Source organism: Desmodus rotundus, chromosome 4 (assembly GCF_022682495.2).
Source record: "Desmodus rotundus isolate HL8 chromosome 4, HLdesRot8A.1, whole genome shotgun sequence".
In the NCBI taxonomy this organism is placed as follows: domain Eukaryota; kingdom Metazoa; phylum Chordata; class Mammalia; order Chiroptera; family Phyllostomidae; genus Desmodus; species Desmodus rotundus.
This window is the reverse complement of record NC_071390.1, coordinates 145549524-145572098: the sequence shown is the minus strand read 5'-3', so window position 1 is coordinate 145572098 and position 22575 is coordinate 145549524. Positions and strand designations below refer to the sequence as shown.

Below are 22575 nucleotides of genomic sequence, written 5' to 3'. Positions count from 1 at the left end.
TCCAGGTTCCAAATTCAGTGTTTAGAAGTTTTGATGATCTAAGGACACAGGGCTTCTATACACAATGAGAACTTGTCTTTTTACCACAAGGAGTTTTAAAGTAGACAACATACGAAAATAAATGAACATTTAAAGAATGCAATGTTACAATTTTTGTTTGAATAAAAACCAAACTTTCCAATCTTCACTCCACTGGTCACTATACTTTGCTCCACTATAAATCTTGGAGGAAATTAAACAGCTTTCTAGCCAATTAATAAGCACTTATTGAATGTCTACTGAGTGATGAATAAATGTGTTAGGGTTACAAAAAATGAATACATAGTACACGGCATGGCCCTGCTTACAAAGAGTTGAAAGTCTTTTTGAAGTAGACTAAATTGATCTACATGAATTCACTCTGAGAATAAGTACATGTAGACTGTGGTACTGATAACCTACTCCCTTCAAGAGTGTGCCCCTGAATGCCTGTCTGGCATGTGTGACATTTACAGGTGTATAAAGAGAACTAGGAAAATCACTAGGACCAGAGGAATAGGGAGTGAGTGGTGGGAATTCTTGGTTTAAATGTGGTTAGGAGATTGGCAAACCTACACTGTCCTGTAAAGAAAACCAGAGTCTAAAAATTTAGGATGGAGTTGGCCAGTGGTGAGATAAAACAAGCACATTCGAAGATACAATAATGGATCTGGAACTATTTCAGGGTTTAAATATTGGCCAAGCAATATCTGACTCAACTTATGACCTCAGCTTGAATTATTTCAACAATATTTTACCATAAACTTTCATAAAATATTTAAGAAAATTTAAGAAACAGTTGCATAGATCATTAAAATATATGAATATAGACTATATCCAATGGCAAAGTCTAGCAAATATCAGGGGTGAATCTCCATAAAAACAGCACAATAATTATTTGCATCCACGCCCCTTTTCAATTCATATCTATTCTAATATTTAAAAATCTCTGGGGAATTTAGTAATTGTTAATACACAGAAAGTCAATGTATATTTTATAGTTCTGTTCTTATTGTTCTGTCAGCATCATTAGCCTGTCCTCATGGCTTCTGAGGTAGTAGGCTCCCTGCATTCTTCCCACTTCTGTTGCTCTTCTTCGCTGGCTCCTCTCTATCTGACCTGTCCCAGTCCAAATTCTTGCTCTGCGTTCTTTTCTCTTTACTGTACATGTACTTCCTGAATGATCTCATGTACTCATGCCTTCAGCATGTCCACCTGCCTACCTGGCAGGTTGTCTACACCCTTTCAGTTACTTGAAATTATTTACCTTCCCAGCTATCACTTTGTCCAAACCACCATCATCTCTTGCTGCCCTTTTATGTTTCTTTAAAACACATAAAATTATATCCATTTATATTCAATACAATGTAATCAGCATGATCTTTCAAAAATGTAGTTGTCTATGGCAGGGTTAAAATTATACAGTGTACATCAATTCAGATGTAATTTGATTTTTCTAAACTAGACTCAATTCCCACCTCTTAGTGCTCATTTGTATTTTCTAGCATTACATTATTTTTAATGAATCCTAGTTCAACTCAGTGACTGTCAATTTTCTTAGTGTCTTCTCAGTAAATTTTAGGTTTCTAACCTTCCTCTTTTTTCCCTCTCTTTTATTCCACATCATAGTTGGGAGTGGGCAGGGGACTTTTGCAACTTCGTGGCATTAATGCAGATCAGTCACCTGTTCTGAAGCTACTCTCGGCTTTTCATCAGCATCTGTTGAGAGTAACTAGTCTTGTCAATGGCATCTATTACATCTCCCAGTGTATTCCCTTATTCCTTAGTTCGGGGTTGTCAGGTCCATCCAGATCCCTCTGTGTCTTCAGGCCACTTCAGGCCCTCACTCAGTTCCCTCCTCTGCTACTCTCAGGGGCACAGAACAATTCAGGTGTTTGTCAATTTAGCCTCAGTAAAGTGCAGTAGATTATGTAACCTTTCTACATGTGCATGGAACAAAAAGTTCTCTCTCTAACCTGAAGAGTTAAAAAAAAGTCAGTGAATTACAATTCTCTCCAGATAAGCTAAAAATTGGTTCTGATATTCTTTTTACGTTCATTTAAAAATTGTCACATTGAAGAAGAATACAAACTAATTTGAATTTCTAGAAAAATTTTGATGCTATTCGGCCCATTCAAAGTCCCTGACAAAGCAATCTTGAGAAAGAAGAACAAAGCTGGAGGCATTGCACTTCCTCATTTCAAGCTATATTGTAAAGCTATAATATTCAAAATGGTATGGTAGTGGCATAAAAATAAACACATAGACCAATGGAACAGAACAGAGAGCCCAGAAGTAAACCTACGCCTAGCATATACTGTTAACTGATTTTGACAAAGACATCATGAATATACGATGGGGAAAGGATAATCTCTTCAATAAATGATGCTAGAAAAACTGGATATCCACATGCAAAAGAATGAAATTGGACTCTTAGATTATGCAATACACAAAAATTAACTCAAAAATGGATTAAAGACTTAAACATAAGGCCTGAAACCTACAAGTCCTAGAAGAAAACATAGGGAAGAACTCCTTGACATCGGCCTTGGCAATGATTTTTTGGATATGACTCAAAAGCTCAGGCAACAAAAGCAAAAATCAACAGGTAGGTCTATATCAAACTAAAGAGCTTCTGCACACTGGGTGTATATTTGAAGGAAAGAAAATCCGAACTTTAGAGAGGTATCTGTGTTCATTGCAGCATTACTTACAGGTCCCAAATTGTGGAAACAACCTAAGGGTCCATCAACAGATGACTATATAAAGACTGAAATATTGTTCGGCCATGAGAAGGAAGGAAATCCTGTCATTGTGACAACATGATGAAAAAGGAAGACATTACACTGAGTGAAACAAGCCAGATGCAGGAAGAAAAAGCAGCATGACCTCACATTTAGCATCTGAAACATCAAATACATAGAAGCAGAGTAGAATAATGGTTACAAGGGGTGAGCAGGTAGAGGAAATGAGATGTTGGTCAAAGGCTACCAGGCTGCAGTTAGATAGGATGAATAAATCTAGAGATCTAACATACAGCCTGATGACCACAGTTAATCGCCTGTATTGAATACCGGAAATTTGCTAAGACAGTAGGTTTTAGATGCCTTCATCACACACACATAAAAGCATAACTGGAGAAGACATGCTAATCAGCTTGACTATAGTAATCATTTCACTGTGTGTATTGAATCAAATCATCATGTTGTCTTAAATATACAGGGTCTGGCACAAATAATGCCTCTTGTTTATTACAAAATCATAAGCATGTAATTCTGTAACATAACAACATCACAGTCAAGCACACCATATGACATTTTCGGTGAATTGTTCAAATTAAAACTATAATTTATTATACCCGTATTATTACCATAACAACCACACTTAAGCAGGCCTTATTTCTGCCAGACCTGTATACAATTTTTATTAAACACACACATAAGTCCCTGAGATGTTCAGAAATGCACATCATAGCAAAACATCAGTAGCTTCCCCCACATTCCCCTTTCCCACTGAGGACTGGGCTGAGCTGCTTACAAAGGGCACACTACCTGGCTGCCCTTGTTTTCCCCATGTGACCAGCACCTCACTGCCCACACTTACCATGGTTACCACATCCACAACCAAGAGGGAAGTTGGAGCCCCTGCCTTCCCCTCTGCTCCCATCTGGGCATGGGTGGCAGTCAAACTATTGGGCCTCTGGACTCTGACTTGTTAAGCTGCTTCGTTAAAGGAAGAGATTCTGGGCCAGTGCCTGAGAGCAGCAGGAGTGGAAAGGGCTAAAATCCACTTTGTGGGCAAGCTTTTATGTATGTATTTTATTTTTAAAGTTGCATCACAATTCTTGACAATAATGAGTCAAGATAATTGATTGAAACATTAAGATAGTTTCCTTCCTTCCATATTAGGCAAATAGCCAGGCTCATTTTAGCATTTTCCTGCCCAAGGGATTTTTGCAGAAGCCGCATGAGGTTAGCTGCTCTTTCTGTCTTTGGCAAGAGCCAAACTCATTGCAGAGGTGCTTCCAGGTGTCCCGAAGGGGGCCATGAGAGAATGGAGGGCCTCGGAGAAAGTAAGGGAGAATGCTCGAGGGAAAGTAAACATAGATTCTTGCAGGGAGAGGTCAGCAGGGCTGTCAGTAACTGCCCCCAGGGGAGGTGATAAGGCTGCAGAGAGGATGGCTGTCTGCAGCCTGTGTGGATCAGGCCTGACTCCAGACTCGCCAGTTTCCAGGTGCCCCTTGTAGATATGGGGACAGTAGAGCCTCCTGACTTGAAGGGATCATGAGGCCAGTTGGGAGATCAGTGTCCTAACAGTAACTGTGGGAAAATGACTAGTCACCACAGGTTCAATCTGATCTTTACCCTGGTGGGTGTGTAAGGTTCTAGGGCCTTTGCACATCATTGGTGAGCAGGCGGCCCAATAATTACTGAGTCTGAATTCCCCACCAGTTTAGTGGAAAGGGGATAGAGTGTGATATAGGTTGATGGAAGAAAATTTAATAACGCATCTGGGTTTATATATCTGAACAGAGATTGGCACTTTCTACACTCTACTCAAAGTAGCAGACATTGACAAAAGAAATAGATATATTTTACTTGCTGGCTTCCTCTTATCAAAACTGTACCCTGCCCTGGTCCACCCAACTCCATCCCTTTGTATTCCCTCTGGTGTCATATGCCAAATTCTAGTTAAAGTATATACAAAGGGAAAAAGAGAAAAACAAGAAAGAGGAGGAGAATAAAGCCAGAGAAAGTATGTGAAACATTCATGAAAAGTGTGCATCTGCTTATAAAAAATGAAAAAAAAGGTTCTTCCCAAGACAGTTTGAACAGAGTCACTTCAAACTTCCCATAGAATAAATGTGGGAAACTAAGAAGCACATAGAGGGAAGTATCTGGCATTGCCTTTCAATTAATAAGTTCCATCTACTGATTTTTTACCTGAGAAGTAATGCAGAGAAGAAACTCGTCTATTAATTGGCTTATGAGGATAGACACCCAGATAAAGAGGCTTCAGTTGCTGTGACAAAATCATTTCATTCAGTTTTTTCTGCAGAATGAAATATTCTTCAGATAACTTTGATATCTAAAAAGAAGGTCAGGTATCAGATTAAATCAAGGAAAAGAATTCAGAGAGTTCACAGGTACACTGGGGTCTAATAAATTCTTGATCAGCAGTCCCTGGGACACTCAAGAACTTCTTTTTCAGGACCCACCCTGACCTTGTACCAAGGGCTGATGAAGACCTCACCTGACGAACATGCACTCCCTGTGTTAAGTGCCTATATTATATTTTCCATTTACAACTGCCAATCATGGCATGCTACATGAAGCATTCTATCCTGATCAGCTGCTTCCTGGGGTTCCTAAGAGGTGGCTTCTGTCCTTACCAATCTCTTGTGATTGCCTTTCTGCTGTTAGCTGGAGGTGTTCCCCGGCTGATTGGCTGTCCTCCTTCCTTTCCGGTTTCCTTTGCCTGACTTCCGGGGTGCTCTCTCCTGGCTCCTCTCCTTCCACCTGGCCCCTCTGCCTCTGTCTTTTCTGTTCACAAGGCTGTCCTGCTAGGTTGAATGTGGAGATCCTGTTTTTCCTGCCTTTATCTTTGTCCCTGGGGAGCACTGAACCTACCCCAGGGCCTTATCAGCCACTCTGGGTAGATGACTGGGTCATTCTACATCTCCCCAATATTTCGGTTGTATATCATGTCGGGGTTCTAACCCTGAACTTGGTCTTTAGAGTGAACAAATTATGCATCAAGGGAAAAAAGGACTCCTTAAAAAAATAGAACAGGAAAGGGCTAGCTAAATAAATCAATGGCATATCCTACTAACAGCTAGAAGCAGGAGGTGTTTGGGTCTCACCTGTAACACTCATGGGGTGTCCAAGGGCAGATTACTGTGCTTTATCATGGGTTCAGCCACCATCAGCCAAAAAAGCAGAATTTAGGGACTCAGCAGTATTAGCTAATACTTCTTTGAACTAACCATTATGACACATCTTCTATGATGTCATACACTATTTACTACCCTGGTAGTTCATATTAGTTTATAATATGCATTTTAGATGTCATCTAGTTAAAATCCTTCACTTTACAAAAGAAAATAAAGGTGCTGATGCACATAGTGATTTTCTTAGGGGCAAACACCTAGAGAGAGCAGGAGCTGGAAGTGGCATCCACAGGAACCAGTCCCTGTGGTCTCTCCATAGTACTGATTTTTCAGAGTTCTATGTGGACCTATGAGAAGCCCCAACGCTGATTGCTCCCTTCCAGAAACAGCTGACACATGCCCACAAATGGCATGACATGTTCTCCAAGAGCGAGTTTTTCCTGCTGGTTTTTCTTTATGGTTCCTTGCTGTCATGATGTAACATGAAGACTTTCAGCTTCATTGAATGTGTGCCTCAGTATGGCTACGCATCTAATTTCCATACCTGATCATGTGGTCTCAAGATCTTGCGCAAGAAAGCATAGACTTTAAAAAATTTAGAAATCATAAAAAAAACTATAGTGAAAGTTCTTAGATACATAGAAACTGACATTGTCAAATACCAGCTTCTTAAAGCTGTATAAACCAATGACTAGTCTCCCTGCCACAAATGATTTTTTTATCATATTTTATACTATTTTATTATAGCAAATTGTTTCAAAATCTATGGCAATTTGGATAGTACATCCCTTGAGAGATTTTATTAAAAGGGTTAGCAGTCTTATAAAAACAGATAAATGAGCTATAGTTTAATTCAGTTATTGTGTAGTTTTGAGAGATTTGTACTAGTAAATAAATTTGCTTACTTACATACCTGTTTTGAAAACATTGCCAAATCACATGCTTCTTTTTCTGCAATTGCTTTTGAGTCTTTATCATTCCTCATCTTGGTATTACAGGATTCCTCATGTTTTGTGGAATAGGGATAGAAATTGTGAGTATTTTTTGCTACTTCTGTGGTTGTTGGAACAGTCTTGTGATTTTTAAAAGAAGACCTCCTGTCCTTCCTTAACTGCTGCCTTCTCTTGTATCCCCGGTATTTGCTCTGAATGAACACTGCTGCTTTATCTTCTTCGTCGTGGGCTCGCGCTGATGGTTCAACTTGACTTTCTTTGGCCATCTCGTGCCTCAGGTGGCTTCTCTGTGGGCTGTATACAGATATGTTCTGGGTGACCACAGAGGTATTCGTTTCTTTTTCCTTGTTGTCTGCATTTTGATAAACTGACCTTGGGCTGAGACTTGGTTGCAACGTTTTTTTAAAAGAAGGCTGCTTAGTTTCATTCTCAGCTAACCAAAGTCCTGGGTATCTCGGCTTTTCTGACATGACCTTCCTTTCCAGATATGCTGCTTTTGAGTCTTCAAAATTCCCTTCCTCTGTGTAGCTCTGATAGTAATTTTGGATCACAGTGTCCTCCTTCTCCTCTTTGCTTATTTTAGTGTTCTCTTCCAGGTCTTTCATATACTTCTGTTTGGGGTTTACTTCTGCCCAAGAACCCCCCACCAAATACAATTCTTGCTTAGCCTCTTCCCCGTACACATTATTCAATTTTTTCTGAGTTTGATATCCTCTGTTTTTACTTTCAACAGCATTAGTGGCTTCTTCTTCAGCTTTGAAAGTAGAAATCTTCACTACAGATGTACTGGCTTTATTATTTGGAGCCGGACTGACCCTTTCATTAGCAGAGGCTGCGTTTTCTGTCTGTTTTTTCACAAAAGCTTCCCTGTGTAAAACATATTGCATCTGAATATATATGATACTAAACTAGAGCTTATTACCTCCTTTGGCAATAGCTACATGCTACATAACGTTGGAAGAAAAGCAAAAGAGAAAAAAAAAACCCATGAAAATAAAAACTTATCAAGTCACATCCCAACGTGCTATTTCTAGTGACAACTGCAATGGCTACTGAAGCAATGGTGAGACTAGTTTAAACTTAGAGTGAGAAATATCCTAGCATATTTCACTTTATGAGGGTGGTATCAAAATCTTAGAGATTTAATTACTTCAAATATGTTCTTTTCAAACCAGAGTACCTGCAGTGAGGAGATGGTGTGAAACATCTATCTAGATTTAAGACTAATAAACAGGGTATGTTCACTAGGCTGATGTGCTAAATTTTAATAAGCTCTAAATCTACTTGTCACTGGAGATACCTTACAAAATTAAAGGAAAAGCAATGTCCCTGTTACAGTTCATAATCATATAATATGTTGGAAAAAATTTCACACTTACTACTTTAACAATATCCTTCCAACGTCATTTCCCCTTATATTGAAGGTAAGATCTTTTCTATAACTTTCTTTTCTGTGAGGGCAAAACTCTCAAGATCAATTTGACCATGAAGAAAAAGTCATAACCTGACACCTTGACATGCTACTTGGGGACTTTTCCCCCAAATTTTCATTTTGTCCCCAGAAAGCTATGGGAGAGTTTTGGTCTTTTGGAACTATTTGGAAAGAAGGGCTTTTTTTGAGTTAAACTTGGAGAAAGCTATTGGGACTCTACTTTCCTAATTTCACTGGCCACTTCCGAAGCTAACTGTGGCATCCTCAGGCTTGTACAGGAGGCATAACAGAATCCTCATTATTCTGCCAGGGATCAGAGAACTAGGTAGGGAATCAAGAACCCCATAATTTTTACAAATGGCTGTGCTAATAATACCCTCCCCTCAGAATATAGGAAAAATACAATTAATGGGTGAAAATGAGCAGACTATCTTACAAAGCTATAGCAATCAAAACAGTATGGTATTTGCATAAAGTAAACACATAGATCAATGGAACATAATAGACAGCCTGGGAATAAACACATGAATTTATGGTCAATAAATTTATGACAAAGAAGCCAAGAATATAAAATGGGGATAAGGTAGTCTTTTCAAAAATAGTCCTGGGGAAATTGAACAGCCACATGCTAACTATTCAAACTGGACTCCCATTTTATGCCATACACAAAAATCAACTCAAAATGGAGTAAAGACATGAATGAAGTAAAGACATGTAAGATTTGAAACCATAAAACTCCTAGAAGAAGACAGGTGGTAAGTTCTTTGATATCAATCTTTGCAATGATTTTTTGGATCTGACACCAAAAGCACAGGCAGCAAAAGCAAAAACCAAATAGTGGACTATATCAAATGAAAAAACCTGCACAGCACTATCAACAAAATGAAAAGGCAACCTTCCAAATGGGGGAAAATACTTTCAAATTATATACATGATAAGGGGTTAATATCCAAAAAACATAAAGAACTCATTATAACTCATTAGCAAAAATCCCCAAACACACTAATTAAAAAATGGCCAAAGATCTGAATAGACAAGTTTTTCAAAGAAGACATACAAATGGCCAACAGGTACATGAAAAGATGCTCAACTTCATTAATCAAAAAGCAATCCAAATCAAAACCACAATCAGATAACACCTCACATCTGTTAAAATGGCTTCTATTGAACAGATAAGAGATCAGTATTGGCGAAGATGTGGAGAAAAGAAAAGCTTGTGCACTGTTAGTGGGAATGTAAATTCCACAGCCTCTATGGAAAACAGCATGGAAGTTACTAAAAAAATTAAAAATAGAATCACCACATAGTCTAGTAATGCCACTTCTGGGTATTTATTCAAAGAAAATGAAACCATTATCTAGAAGAGATATCTGCACTCCCATGTTTACTGAAGTATTATTCACAACAGACAAGATACGGAAATAACCTAAATGTCCATCAATGGATGATTGTTATATGTATATAATAGAGTATATTATTCAGCCATAAGAAAGAAGGAAATCCCGCCATTTGTGACAACATGGATGGACCTTGAAGGAATTATGCTAAGTGAATTAAACCAAACAGAGAAAGACAAATAAAGTATGGTATCACTTATATGTGAATCTAAAAAAAGAAGAAGTCAAACTCATAGGGCCAGAGAATAGAAAAGTGGTTGCCAGGGGCAGGAGGTGGGGAAAATAGGGAGAGGTTGGTAAAAGGATACAGACTTTCAGCTACAACATGAATAATGTCAGAGAGCGAATGTAAAACATGGTGACTATAGTTGATAATGCTGTAGGGTGTAATTCAATTTTGCTAAGAGAGTAGAGCTTAAGTGTTCTCATCTAGTAGAGAAAAAAAAACAAAGTGAGGTGATGAATGTGTTATATGACTAGATGGGGGGTCCTTTCACAGTGTATACACATGTAAAGTTAGCACGATGTACACTTCAAATATCTTACAATTTTCTATGTCAATTAGACCTTATTAAAGCTGAATTTGAAAAAATGAACATTTTAGAGATCTAATACACAGCATTGTGACTGTTAATGCTCTATTATATACTTGAAAGTTGCTAAGAGAGTAGTTCTTAAATGTTCTCATCACATACAATTGTAATTATTGACATGATGGAGATGTTAAGTGACCCTACAGTAATCCTTCCACAATATAATACCTATCAAATCATCATGTTGTACACCTTAAATTTACACAATGTTGTATGTCAATTATATCTCAGTAGGTTTGGGGAAAAAAAGACAAAAGACCTGGGATTGGGACTCAAATGATCTTTATCTCCCTGAAGAACCACTTAGTCATCTTTCCATCAATTCAAGTTTTACCAGTTAGGAAAAATCTCGTTATTTTTCCCTTCCCCTAATCCAAGCCAAACAAGGCAGGGTTCCCTCCTTCATGCCCCCTCTGCACCCTTTGCATATTTTAATAGCAAAGTTAACTCATGTTCCTAGAATCATGTATTTTTGGTTACATTTCTTTTCCATGACTCTATGAGCAATTTGAGAATAAGGGTTTTGTCTCATTTATCTCTGTGTTCTCACTGCTTAGCATAAAGCCCCCTGTATAAATGAGTTCATGTGGGTCTGCGAATCTGTACTTAGAAATACAGATATGGAGGTTCAAGAGGAAAAAGGGCAAAGGTGTTACGCTTTATAGATTAGATTATGACTCAGAAACCGAAGGCTTGGTGGTTATTAGGGCCACGAGAATGAATGAGAGCACCCAGGAACAATATTTAGATGTGGAGGAGGATTTAAATAAGGGGAGAGGAGAAGAAATTAGCAAAGGACATTCAGAATTAGAAGCACTTCCAGTTCTGCTCTAGAGAGCAGTGTGGCAGAGCCCAGGAAGGAAAAACTCTGAGAAGGAAAGTGTGGCCATCAGTGTAGCCAATGCACTCCCCAGAAGGATAAAATCCTTGAAAGTGGGGACAGGTGTTTGCTGACGATTTAGTGCATCAATATTAGGAACGTGGCTGGGTACAAGAAAGACTGTGAACTTTATTTGGTGACTTTGCAGATTTGAAAATGCTACAGTGTCGAAATGGTATTTGAATGATATTACTATACCTTTTATTTTCAAAGTTTTTCTTGTAGTCAAATTCCTGATCCTGAGTCTGAATGGTTGTCACTGCTGTGTTTTTGGTGTGAATGATTTCTTTTCTTTGTTTCCTCACTAGGAGTCCTCTTGCAGCTGAAACATACGAGGCCCAGAGTAGTGTTAATCATAATAAATAAAAGACCAGTATTTAAATGAGTAGAAACAAATGTTTTTTTGACCATCAATCTCAAAGAGGAAAATGAAATTAAAGGCTCGAAATAGAACAGGTTTATAAAAAAAATATGGGATACGTTAACAAGATTCTTTCAAACGACAAGCTATATAGCAAGTAAATAGTTAAAGTAACTTTTGTATTAAAAAGAGTATTAAGATGAAACTAAAATTAAAGAAATGGGTGAAATTAACAAGAAACACAACATGTACTAATTTGCTTAAAATCTGTTAATAATTATTTTCCTTTTATTTTTGTCATGTTAGCCTATCCATGGGAGAAAGGCCCTATTACCAAAATAAGTTTTGGATCTTTTGACCAATTTTCCTTGGAGCTGGATATTTTTCAGAATTCAGATTTAAACAGTTTTTCTTTTTAAAAGAAGGTCAGAGCAAATAATGCATTTTGTCATGTATAATGTACTTTTCCCCCAAATTTTTGAGGGAAAAATATGAATGCACATTATACATGGGTAGGATAATTCTGTATCTATATGAATGTTTTTAATTCTTTTATTTATGCTTACACATTAAAAGTATAACTCTAGAAAGCAATAATGATATCTGTATGCAAAATAATACCCAGGAACTTGATAATCGGTTTTGTTTCTAAATATACATAAATAAAAAATTAAAAAGAAAGATTTGTTTTCCTGAAAGTTGGGCCAAAAACATGGGTGGGCATTATACATGGCAAAATACGGTAACAAATTTTGTAACATGTGCCATGTGAGGCTGGCATTCCATAATTCAACGTTAATGTTTCGGCAGAATAACACAATGTTTTTAAGTAGGATGAAAAAAGGACTGTAAAAATAGGGTCATATTTCACTTTCAAATGAATTATGAAAAACCCTTTCTCATCATCTTATAAATTTTGGAATTGTGGATAAAGAATTGGATCCCAAACTACAGGATTTGCATTTGATATTCCAGTGAGAAGTTAAGGCCTTAAACTTCCAAAACAGTTGGTAATAAGCCTCCATGGAGTGACAGAATGAAGGCTAGAACGTGAATCTCCTGGGCGCTAGTTAGCTATTCTGCCCATCACATCGGTGTTGTTCAGAACACAGGTTGCAAATCAATAGTGGATCTTAAAACTGATTTAGTGGGCAAAATCTAGCATCTGAAAATAAATAAAATAAGCCAGAATAGAAAATGTCAGTGTGCACTGCTTGCAGTATGGGTATGTATCAGCTTACCGAGTAAAATACATTTTTCACTATGGATGCTCAGGCAAGAATTTTGGAAAGATACTGTACTAAGCCATAGTAGGTTCTAAATTTAGTTTCTTACAGAAGAATGGAAAGCAAAATCCAACTCTGAATACATTTTAATAAAAAGTTTAAAATTTGGTTATAAATATTATGTCCCTACAATTAACAGAAAGAATTGAATGCCATTCAAAATGAAATTTAATTAAGTTGTCAAAAGTTATGGCAAGTGTAACCTTTGGAATGAAGTAGAATAAATCTTATTGTCCAGTGGATTATAATAATATGATGTTTGAGATCTGTAATTAATCCAATCACTTGCCCTATCTCACAAGAAGGTCAGTTGTGTTTCAATAATACTTGGTAGAACATTTAAAAATTAAATTATTTTATTGAAAACAAAACATTTATTCAAATATTAAAAGTGTCAATCACTAGAACAATCTGATTTAGATTCAGTATACAGAAAGTATCGAGGTAAGAGTCTGGACTGACGTGCAGAAACTACAGAAGATTGGAGGTTTATATTTAAGATTTGATTTCAGGCCCGTATCTAAACATAACATTACATGTTGCTACACTGTGAGGTGGTCTGACGATTACCTGACTGTATTATTATAGCGCTCTCTTTCCTCTTCTCTTGTATTTTTTGGTACCTTCTTGAACCCAAGAATCCTCTGACACAGGCTTGAATCAAAATAAGCTTGTCAATGGCTTCCTTTCGCATTAAATTTAACTGTTCCACATGGTAGTACTTAAGAAACACCTTAAGAGAATTAAAAAAAAATGTAAATAAAACTAAAGCACACAGATGTGAGCAGTCATGTGCTATCCTTTGAAGAATGGATCACATTTTAAATCTTTTTAGATTTTGGAGAGCACTATCTCCTGCTTCTTTGGCCCGGATGTTGCTCCAACATCATAGATTTATATGCTTGAAGAAAACCTCTCTTTGAGAAGAAATACAGTTTGAAAATCATACTGTTTATTTGCAACAGGTAACCAGGTCTTCTTGAATGGACCAATAAGAGGGATGTTGAGCTCTTCTGTCAGTTTTAGCATCATACACTCTAAGCAAAGCTAACTTTTATGCTGTTATTTTTTAAAGGACAGTTACATATTTCCCTAATCTAAGAATCTTACAAATCTATTTGTAAGACAGAAAGCAATTATAGTTACAGCAGTTCATTTATCAAATGCTTATGAGACTTCTTACATGCACTCACCTGCTGGGGACGCAAAGGTGAACAAGGAGGTGCACCGTCCGCCGGGGGCTCTCAAGCTGGCAGTGGAGGGCAGAATGAACAACTGCCTCACCCGACCCAGTGGTCACCATGGAGGAAGGAGCGCTGACTTTGATCATTTTAAAATCAAAATGAATCCCAGCGATAGGGGAGCCTGAGGCCTGGAGGTGTTCTCACCTAAGAGTTTTCAACCCTCGTACCCCCGCCAGGAAATAGGTTTTTTACTTCTTCTTTTAATGGCTGCATTTACTAGTAAAATTCACCTCAAGGAGAGTTTACTGAAACCACTAAGAAAGTCACTTACATTCAAATTTAACAGCTGAGCCATGAGACCTGGTCGCCCAGACTCTGAAATTCTCTCAGAATTCCATTACTTGAAAGCTGGGCACTAGAAGCAAATAGTTTAGCTTTATACGTTTTGATTGAAGTTAGTTTTAATTTCTACAGGGCTCTAGATATTAATATATTTAGTCCACTGTACTGTTGACAATTCATTTAAAATTCAATCTGTTTAAAAAGGTCATCTTTTTGTGTGTGTGCAGCATTAGAAATGTTCCTACAGTGAATACTTTTATCCATCTTAATGAGTTGGAAAAGGTGAAGTGGAAAAATACAAATAGCTTTAATAGCTTTAAAATGTTATTCAAATATCATGCAGAACTGAAACTGCAAAGGGCCTTTTTACAAGTTAAAACTCCATTTGAAGTTATGCTTGTGTTTCAGCCCGTGAACCATGAGTTTCAGCCCGACAAAACTCATCTTTGTGAGCATCTAAAAGAAAAGGGTATGAATAAAATACAAATCTTTTTAGTGCTCTGAATTTTCCCCTACTAAATACTAAAGTAAATATAGTTTATTGAATATGTAGGACTCAGTCTAAGATAAACATTGAAACAAATCTCTTAAATTGTTACAGTACCAACATGTCATCTGAACATTATGAAGATTCCCATACCTCCTACCTCCAAGACTAATCCAAATGTCTTTGCAACCATGGAAGTTTCACTCTGGGTCTATGGTATGGCTGACAGTGGTTATTCTCGAGTGGTCAGTCCCTGAGTACTTCTTTGCTTTAGGTTGGCTCTCTGATCCATCCTTCCCCAGCGACACATTTATGTGCCCCAAAGACCTGGTACTCTATCTGTATACCCATTTGTGATACTCTGTGGGTATCTGCAAAGCCCAATGCATCCTGTCTCTAAGAAGCCACCTGTCTTGCTTCCATATTCAAAATGGGTTATTATTTTTTACTTCATGTTCTAAGGGATTAAGTAAGCTATGATCTTACAGGCTCTCACATCTAATACATAAGCATATCAATATACAAACACATATAGCAAGTCTAATAATATTGGTAAATATTTCATTCTGGATAAATTTCAAGTTTATAATAGAAGATTTAAGAATTAAGAAAAAAGAAAAACAAAATCCTATTTAGATCATGATTCTCTACAGCTTTGTGACTATATTTGGTGGTGATAAAATAGAGAAAATAGTATGCTTTCGATACTATTTGAACTGAAGTATACTCAGTATAAATTTCATCCCATTTTTGGATGAGACTTCAAGATAATTTTTTTTCTTGGATTTCTTAAAAGAAACATTTATGAGAACAAAATATTTAATTTTGCTGAAGAAAACCTTTATGAATTTATCAATTTACTTTCCCTATGTTAAACTAAGACCCTGTAATATAAAAAGCCATAACATTTTCAATCAAGGTAAAATGTTATAATTCTCAGTAAAGCTAACATAACTTCTAATTTTTGTCTTGAAAATTTCACGAAAACCTTACTTTTGTTTTTCCAAGAGCCCAGTTATCAAGACCAGCTTTTTCCAAAATGGTGGCACAGGTGTCGGGGCTCACTGGGGGCTCCTCGTTCCACTTGTAGCAGAGAACATGGTACCTTCAAGTGGGAGAAGGGGCTGGTTAGCGTTTCGCAAAGGTCCAACATCTCTGAGCCTGGTGGGCACTCAACAGCTCTGTGAAGGGGAGGGAAGAGATGCCCCAGATTTGACGCAGCAGATCCCTAGGTGCTCTCAGGACTGCTCTGGAGTAGATCAAATTCTAGACCAACACAAATTCAGTCCAGTCTGTTTGTGTGAATTTGAGCATTGTTTTTTCAGTTTAGTAGTTGCTTTTCAACACCTAACACTGAAATATCCAAAAAAAGCTGCACTCAAACACAAACAAAATAGAAACACAGACACACAGAACAGACTGGCAGCTGTCAGAGGGAAAGGGTAAGGGGGGTAGATGGAAAAAGTGAAGGGATTGGAAAAAAAAACCCAAACTCACAGACACAGACACAGACAACTGTATGGTGATTACCAGAGAGAAAGGGGGTGGGGGCAGGTAGAAGAGGGTAAAGGGAGGGGTAAATGGTGATGGAATGAGACTTGACCTTGGGTGGTGAACACACAGTACATTATACAGATGATGCATTATAGAACTGTACACTTGAAACCTATATAATTTTATTAACCAATGCCACCCCAATATATTCAATAAAAATCTTAAAAAATTAGCTAGATATATTTTTAAAAGTAACATTTCTCTATGCACTGAATGCAGAAGGACTCCAGGGTCAGGAAGCAGAGGGAATGGTTTTATTCTTTTCTTTTCACCTTCACAAAAACATTGGAGGCTGATCTTAAAATTGGAGGAAGGGGTTTAAGTCTATGCAAACTTCCCACCAGTGTTTACACGCCTTCTGTCACTGTTTTCCTTGAGTATGCCTTGTCTCTTGCTGGCTGATTTCTCTATTGGTTTAATACATTAATAATTGAAAGGAGGAAGTGAGTAAAGAGGCCATAAGTTTTTCAGACTAATCACAGTCTAGTGGGGAAAAGGGGTGAATTAAAGGAAGAAAAACCAGTTGACAGTGGTCAAACAATCTTGTACAAAAAGGCAGATTTCTAGAGTTTTCAACACTCCCTTATGTTTATCCAATTTCTTGGTGCAAGATTAACCTGAGAGTTCAGTGGAAACAAAGCAGCAAGTTTGGGTAGGTTGTGAACGTCAGAAAGAGGCCGTGCTGTGTGGTAGCACGGTGAAGTGAAGGGTGCCCCACTGAGAGTTGGGAGAGCAGAGCTCTCATCTAGTTCCTGTATAGACTTGGACACATCATGGAACCTCTTTAAGTATCAACTTTCTTATCTAAATACGAGCCCCCAGATAAAAGCTCTAAAAATAATACATCCCAGCTCCACCATTTCATTTCATTGAATCTTCAGATGAACCAGTTTCTGTTAGGCTGTTGGAGAATTCTGGCTTAGAATGGTCTACAATGAAGTGATGCTCATAGTGTTTGCTGTCTGTGCAAATAATCTCAGAAAGTGTCTATTAGCCTCCCATGTGTTAGCCTTGCCCACTGGAGGATTAAATTTTTTTTTCCATCCTCATCCAAGAGAGAGGGGAAGTGAAGGAGAGAAACATTGATGTAGAAGAGAAACATTGATCAGTTGCCTCTTATGGGTACCCCAACAGGGCACTGAACCTTAGGTGTGTGCCTTCACTGGGGAAACAACCTACAACCTATCAGTTTATGGGAAAACATTCCAACTACCTGAGCCACACTGTCCAGGGCTTCAGTATTGAAGTTGCTCTCTCAGTCTGCCAACCATCTCCTGGCTTCATTTCCTTCTAGATCCAGCCAGGATCTCACAAGTCATCACACGAGTCACCCTAAGTGAACGCCCTTGACTCTCACTCTCCTTGTTTTGTTGCACATGGTCTGCAAACATGCAAACCTGGACCACCCAATCATCTGCTTCTCTGCTTTCAGGTGAGGCTTCAGAGGGCTGCCTGGGGAAATCCCCATTTACTCACGGTGCGCTCCCCTATGCATGTGTGGCCTCCTGATTCAGCTGGGCCCACAAGGATGCTCAGAATCCTCACTGGTGTCCATGGCCACTTCCCACACTTGATCCCCACACAGCTATTTAATCTTTCCTGCCCCCATCAAGCCCCCCATCTTCCCTGCGCTCTGAACCACTCTCAGCAGATAAGCTTGTCTACTGTTTTACTAGAGGCCACCAGGCACAAGCTCCACCAACTTCTTCCCCAACTACAAGTTCATTTGCCCACTATTGATTCTGTCTTCCTCCTTCAGAGGAGGAGATATTTATCCTCCATCTCCTTGTATTCTGGGTGCTGACTTCTCCTCCTTTTCTATATATTTTCAATTCCTTTTCTTTCTTGTAGCTCCTTCCACTTGGTACAAAACAAACCCCCTAAGTCTCTCATCTAAAATGATTCTATATCTCCTACTAGTTTTATAGGTAATTTGAAAGATTGTTTAAAATAACTGTCCCCATTTCTGTACTTCCCATCACTCCTCAGCTCTTGGGATCTTATCGGATCACATATAATCGTTTGAATAGTAATGAAATCTAAACTGTTGTTGCCACGCTAACTGTAAGTGTTTTTCTGCAGCATTTGATATTGTCAACCACTCTCTCTGTCTTGAGAGTGTCCCCAGGGTTTCCATCCCACCTTGTCCCCCTGTGCTGCTCCCCCCTCAGTCTCCCTGACATGCTTCATATTTAGACTTGCTGCTTAAAAGCTAGTGTTCTACAATGTTCCATTATTTTCTAAGCTATCTTCACAGATGTCTTGTTAAATGAATGGTTCCAACTATTCCCTGTATGTGATGATTCCTAAATCTGTATCTTTACACCTGTTTACAAGACTCTGAACACATTACTTCTGACTGCCTACGCTACACCCTCACTTGGTTATCTATCCCACAGGCACTCCAAACTCAGCAAAATGCATCACCTTTTCTTTCCTCTGCTAGTTCCCATCTTTGTGAATATCACCACTTTCAAAAAGGTACTAATAGAAATCTGTGTGTTGTCCTAGAGTCTCCCCTATTCTTCACTCAGTGTACTGAACAATCATAAAAGTCCCTCTGGAATCCATTTCTTTCTCTCTATTCCTACTGTCATTGCTTTAAAGCTACTCCTCATCTTGATGTCTGTAACTGTCTCCCCACTGGTTGCGTCCATCTTCACTCCCCTCTCCCTTCCCCAGGCCAACCTGTCCAGCTCTGTCTGAATTATCTTAAAATGAAAATCTGATCACGCCCTTTTCTGACTTCAAAGTCTTGGAGAATTTCCCAAGTTCTAAGCTGAGATGGCAAAATCAGGTGCTTTGAAAGGCTGGCAGGTAACATAAATATGAAAGGCTGGGAAGCAGTGGAAATGAAGTCATTTGAACTTAAATTGAAAGCAGTCATTTAAAATTGGTTGCCACATATTATGACTAGTCTGAACGCTCCTTCCTGCTCTGTATTCCTGCCCGTCTTTCCAGCCCCATGTTCTGCAATTTCTCATGGACATCTTGAGCTGCAGTCATAACAGTTATTTAAAATTATGCTGAAGGGCCATGTTTGCTCATGCCTCCATGCTTTTGTGTGTGTTCTTTCCTATGCCTGAATGTCCTTCCGTCCTCACTCCTTGTTGTCTTAAGGAAGACCAACTCTTCCAATAGGCTAGAGACTCTTCTCAACCTGTTTTCAATGAACAGACTGACTGGGTTCACGACATTCTCTGTGTGGGGCATACCGACTGATGTCCACCGCACTCCTGGAGCTCACGGGCAGCCGCTCTCGCTGGTATGCCTATGTGCTTTGCTCTGCCAAGGGAGCTGGGTTTATTGCCAAGCCGGTTTTCTTGGCTGCACTTGAGGACACATTAGTCAAATAATTATCAGATAAATTGGTGAAATGTGAGTGGGAAAAGCCATAGAGTTGTTTATACGAAACTGCAGTAAATGTGTTGGTAAGACTTCATAAAGAACTGTTCTAGAAAACTATGGAATTAATCATGGATGAAGCTATTACAGAGGGTTGAGGAGAAACAAGAAATATTCAGTCCTGTGATTGTTTTACAAGTATCTTTAGCTTCTTGCTTCACTTCAAGAAATATTAACTAGAAATCATAAGTAAGGGGTATGGATAGCTTATGTAAGAAAGAGTCAATTAACTCTGATTAGTGGACTTTTATTCAAAGGAAAAAATTAACCCTATCTCAAAAGACTGTAAAATGAGTATATGCCCATGTTCTAAGTTAAAGTATATATAGTATATACTTATACTTTTATAAATATTTAATTATAGTTTATATTACTTTTGATTCTCTGCTTTTTTGGAATGTCTACTACAATTTAAGAAGTCTTCCTCTTTCCTCTTCACTCACTATCTCTACTTCATGCTCTCAGAGTGCCCTGTGTATACTTTTATTGAAAATATCCACTATTCTTTCATTCATTTAACAAGTATTTATTGAGTACCTAGCACGTGCCAGGCACCCATGTAAGTGATGGGGACAACCGTGAACCCAGCAGACCAACAAACACCCTTGCCTCCTGGAGTTTACATTACATTGTATGAGAATGCCAATAATTAGATCCCTGTTTCCACAACTAGTCTCTGAGTTTCTTAATATTGGAAGCTCTTTTATTAATCTTGGATTAAGATTTGTGTTAATCTTTTTTTAAGGATTGGAACATAGTAGATGCTCAATTAAATGCTTGTTGAATGACTAATGAATAGTTTCTGGGACTTTGCTGTGGAAATAAACATCTAGGCAGATCGGATGTGTTCATACAGAAACACTCAGATTGGTGCTTTGTTGTACCTCATGGTTTAAAGACTTGGTTTAAAGCCAACATACTGACTTCTGCTTTGTTTTTATGGGTTAGCTTTGTGATGTAAACTGTGGGATTTGGGACTATAGCACTATAGATAATAAGTAATTTGGGGATCTTAGGTCTGAGGCAAAAATAATAATGAAAATAATTATCAATATTATGTGTCCTTGACAACTTTGTACATACTATGTTATTTAATGCTTCTAACCACCTATAAAGTTGACATGATGATCATCATTCCTATTTGCAGATTAGAGAAACCTGAAGCTTTTAGTACTCAAGTAACTTTGAACAAGGTCACATATTTAAGTAAGTGGTAGAACTGGGATTCAGACCTGGGTTTTCTGACTTCAAAGTATGTGTACTTACCTACTTCACTATACTACTGCTCATCACAAGTTCTGGTTCTATTAGAACTCTGGGAGCCAAACCACTGTGTTACAGGTGCCTGGTGGGAAAATGGAACTAATTCCAGTGGCTTCTTAGTATAAGGGTTTACTTTAAATAACTATAATAAAAACCCAGTGTCATGTGCAAAGTAAGTTCATGTTATATACCTTTCCTTAAGATTGTTTCTTTGGCACAGAATAGAAGTGATCTACCACCGAACAAAGGGCCTGATGAATTTTGCATTGCACAAGGAAGGTTAGTCAAAGGTTAAGGCGGGACAGAGGAGGTTCATTTAGCCCTATTTATACCTCCACAGGGCCTTGGCAAATTGTTCTGCCTTCCTGAGAGTCTATGCCAATTTGGATGATAGCTTTCAAATCAGTGACAGAGAAGAGGCTTGGTCTTTTATTTCTGGAACTTCCTCTATTCAGAACAGTTTTTCACATGTTCTCTGTCTACTTAGTTTTCCCTTCTCCTCATTTATCATGTAGTAATTTGCTATTCTATAATAGTACAGGACTTAGAAATACATTTAAGAATTTATTCTCACTCTGTCCTTCTAAATAAGCAACTCACACTATAATTATCATCAAGAAAATGAGCTTAGTTCTCCTTATGGTCCATACTGTAAAACCATAGATAATTTTGAAAGAACTAGATTAGTCTGGCATTCAAGGCCATATCTTTAACCAGATCAGTTTTCTCATGCTATCCCACCTTAGCCTGTCATTTCAGTAACACCTGCTCTGCCAGTCCAGTCTAATCCAAGCCCCTCTAGCTTTGGCACACCCACCTCTACCCTGAGAAAGCCCCTTCCTGTCTTTTCCACCAAACATGCCGTCTATCCAGTCCCAGTGTGAGTCTTCTTTCTTGATGTTCTCTTAGCAGTCTTCCTGGAGATAATTGTTCTCTCCCCAGATTTTTTATATTGTGTGTACCATTCCCTTGGATCTTGGTATTTATTACCTTGCACTGCTTATTAACTTCCCATGTGATGGCTCTGATAATTTTAACTGGAGTGTTTTTTCTTGAAGATCAAGCCTGCACTTTAAAGTTTTAAAGTTCAGTGTTCCAATAGTGATTAGCATGGTACCTTATACATCAAAAAATCACTAAAATATAAGGATACTTATATTAGTATTATATTATATTAATGTTATTTATATTAATATTTAAGCAAGTTAAAGATCTACTCTTCTAAAAATGAAGAGTATGATAATTTGGTCAAATTTTAATTTAAAACTTGAAACTCTTTTGTATCAAGCACTTGTGGGCTACCTGCTTTCATGTTCAGAATGAAAACTTCACCTACTGGTCAATAAGAAATTACAGTATTTTTTTTTCTTAGTTTAGGATGTAAAATTGTGTCTGCTATGTGAGAAGCGAAGTCAGTTATTGGATAGATGCTGGCTATACTTCTGAACTCTAAAACTTGAAGTTTTAAAGTCTGTTTTAAACTGTGATAAAGAATTTGTCAGTGTGGAAGTCACCATATTTGTGTAACTT

At 38.0% G+C, this 22575-nt stretch overlaps 1 protein-coding gene across 1 annotated transcript in view; it reads right to left on the bottom strand.

Moving 5' to 3' along the window:
- MYO3A (myosin IIIA) overlaps window positions 1-22575 on the bottom strand; it is a 211290-nt gene that overhangs the window by 29848 nt on the left and 158867 nt on the right. The window contains exons 27-31 of the mRNA XM_024575935.3: window positions 15817-15928; window positions 13381-13543; window positions 11362-11485; window positions 6822-7728; window positions 4962-5106 (exon numbers count right to left, since the gene is read on the bottom strand). Of these exons, the coding sequence (XP_024431703.2) occupies window positions 4962-5106; window positions 6822-7728; window positions 11362-11485; window positions 13381-13543; window positions 15817-15928 (1451 nt within the window). The remainder of the gene's footprint in view (window positions 1-4961; window positions 5107-6821; window positions 7729-11361; window positions 11486-13380; window positions 13544-15816; window positions 15929-22575) is intronic.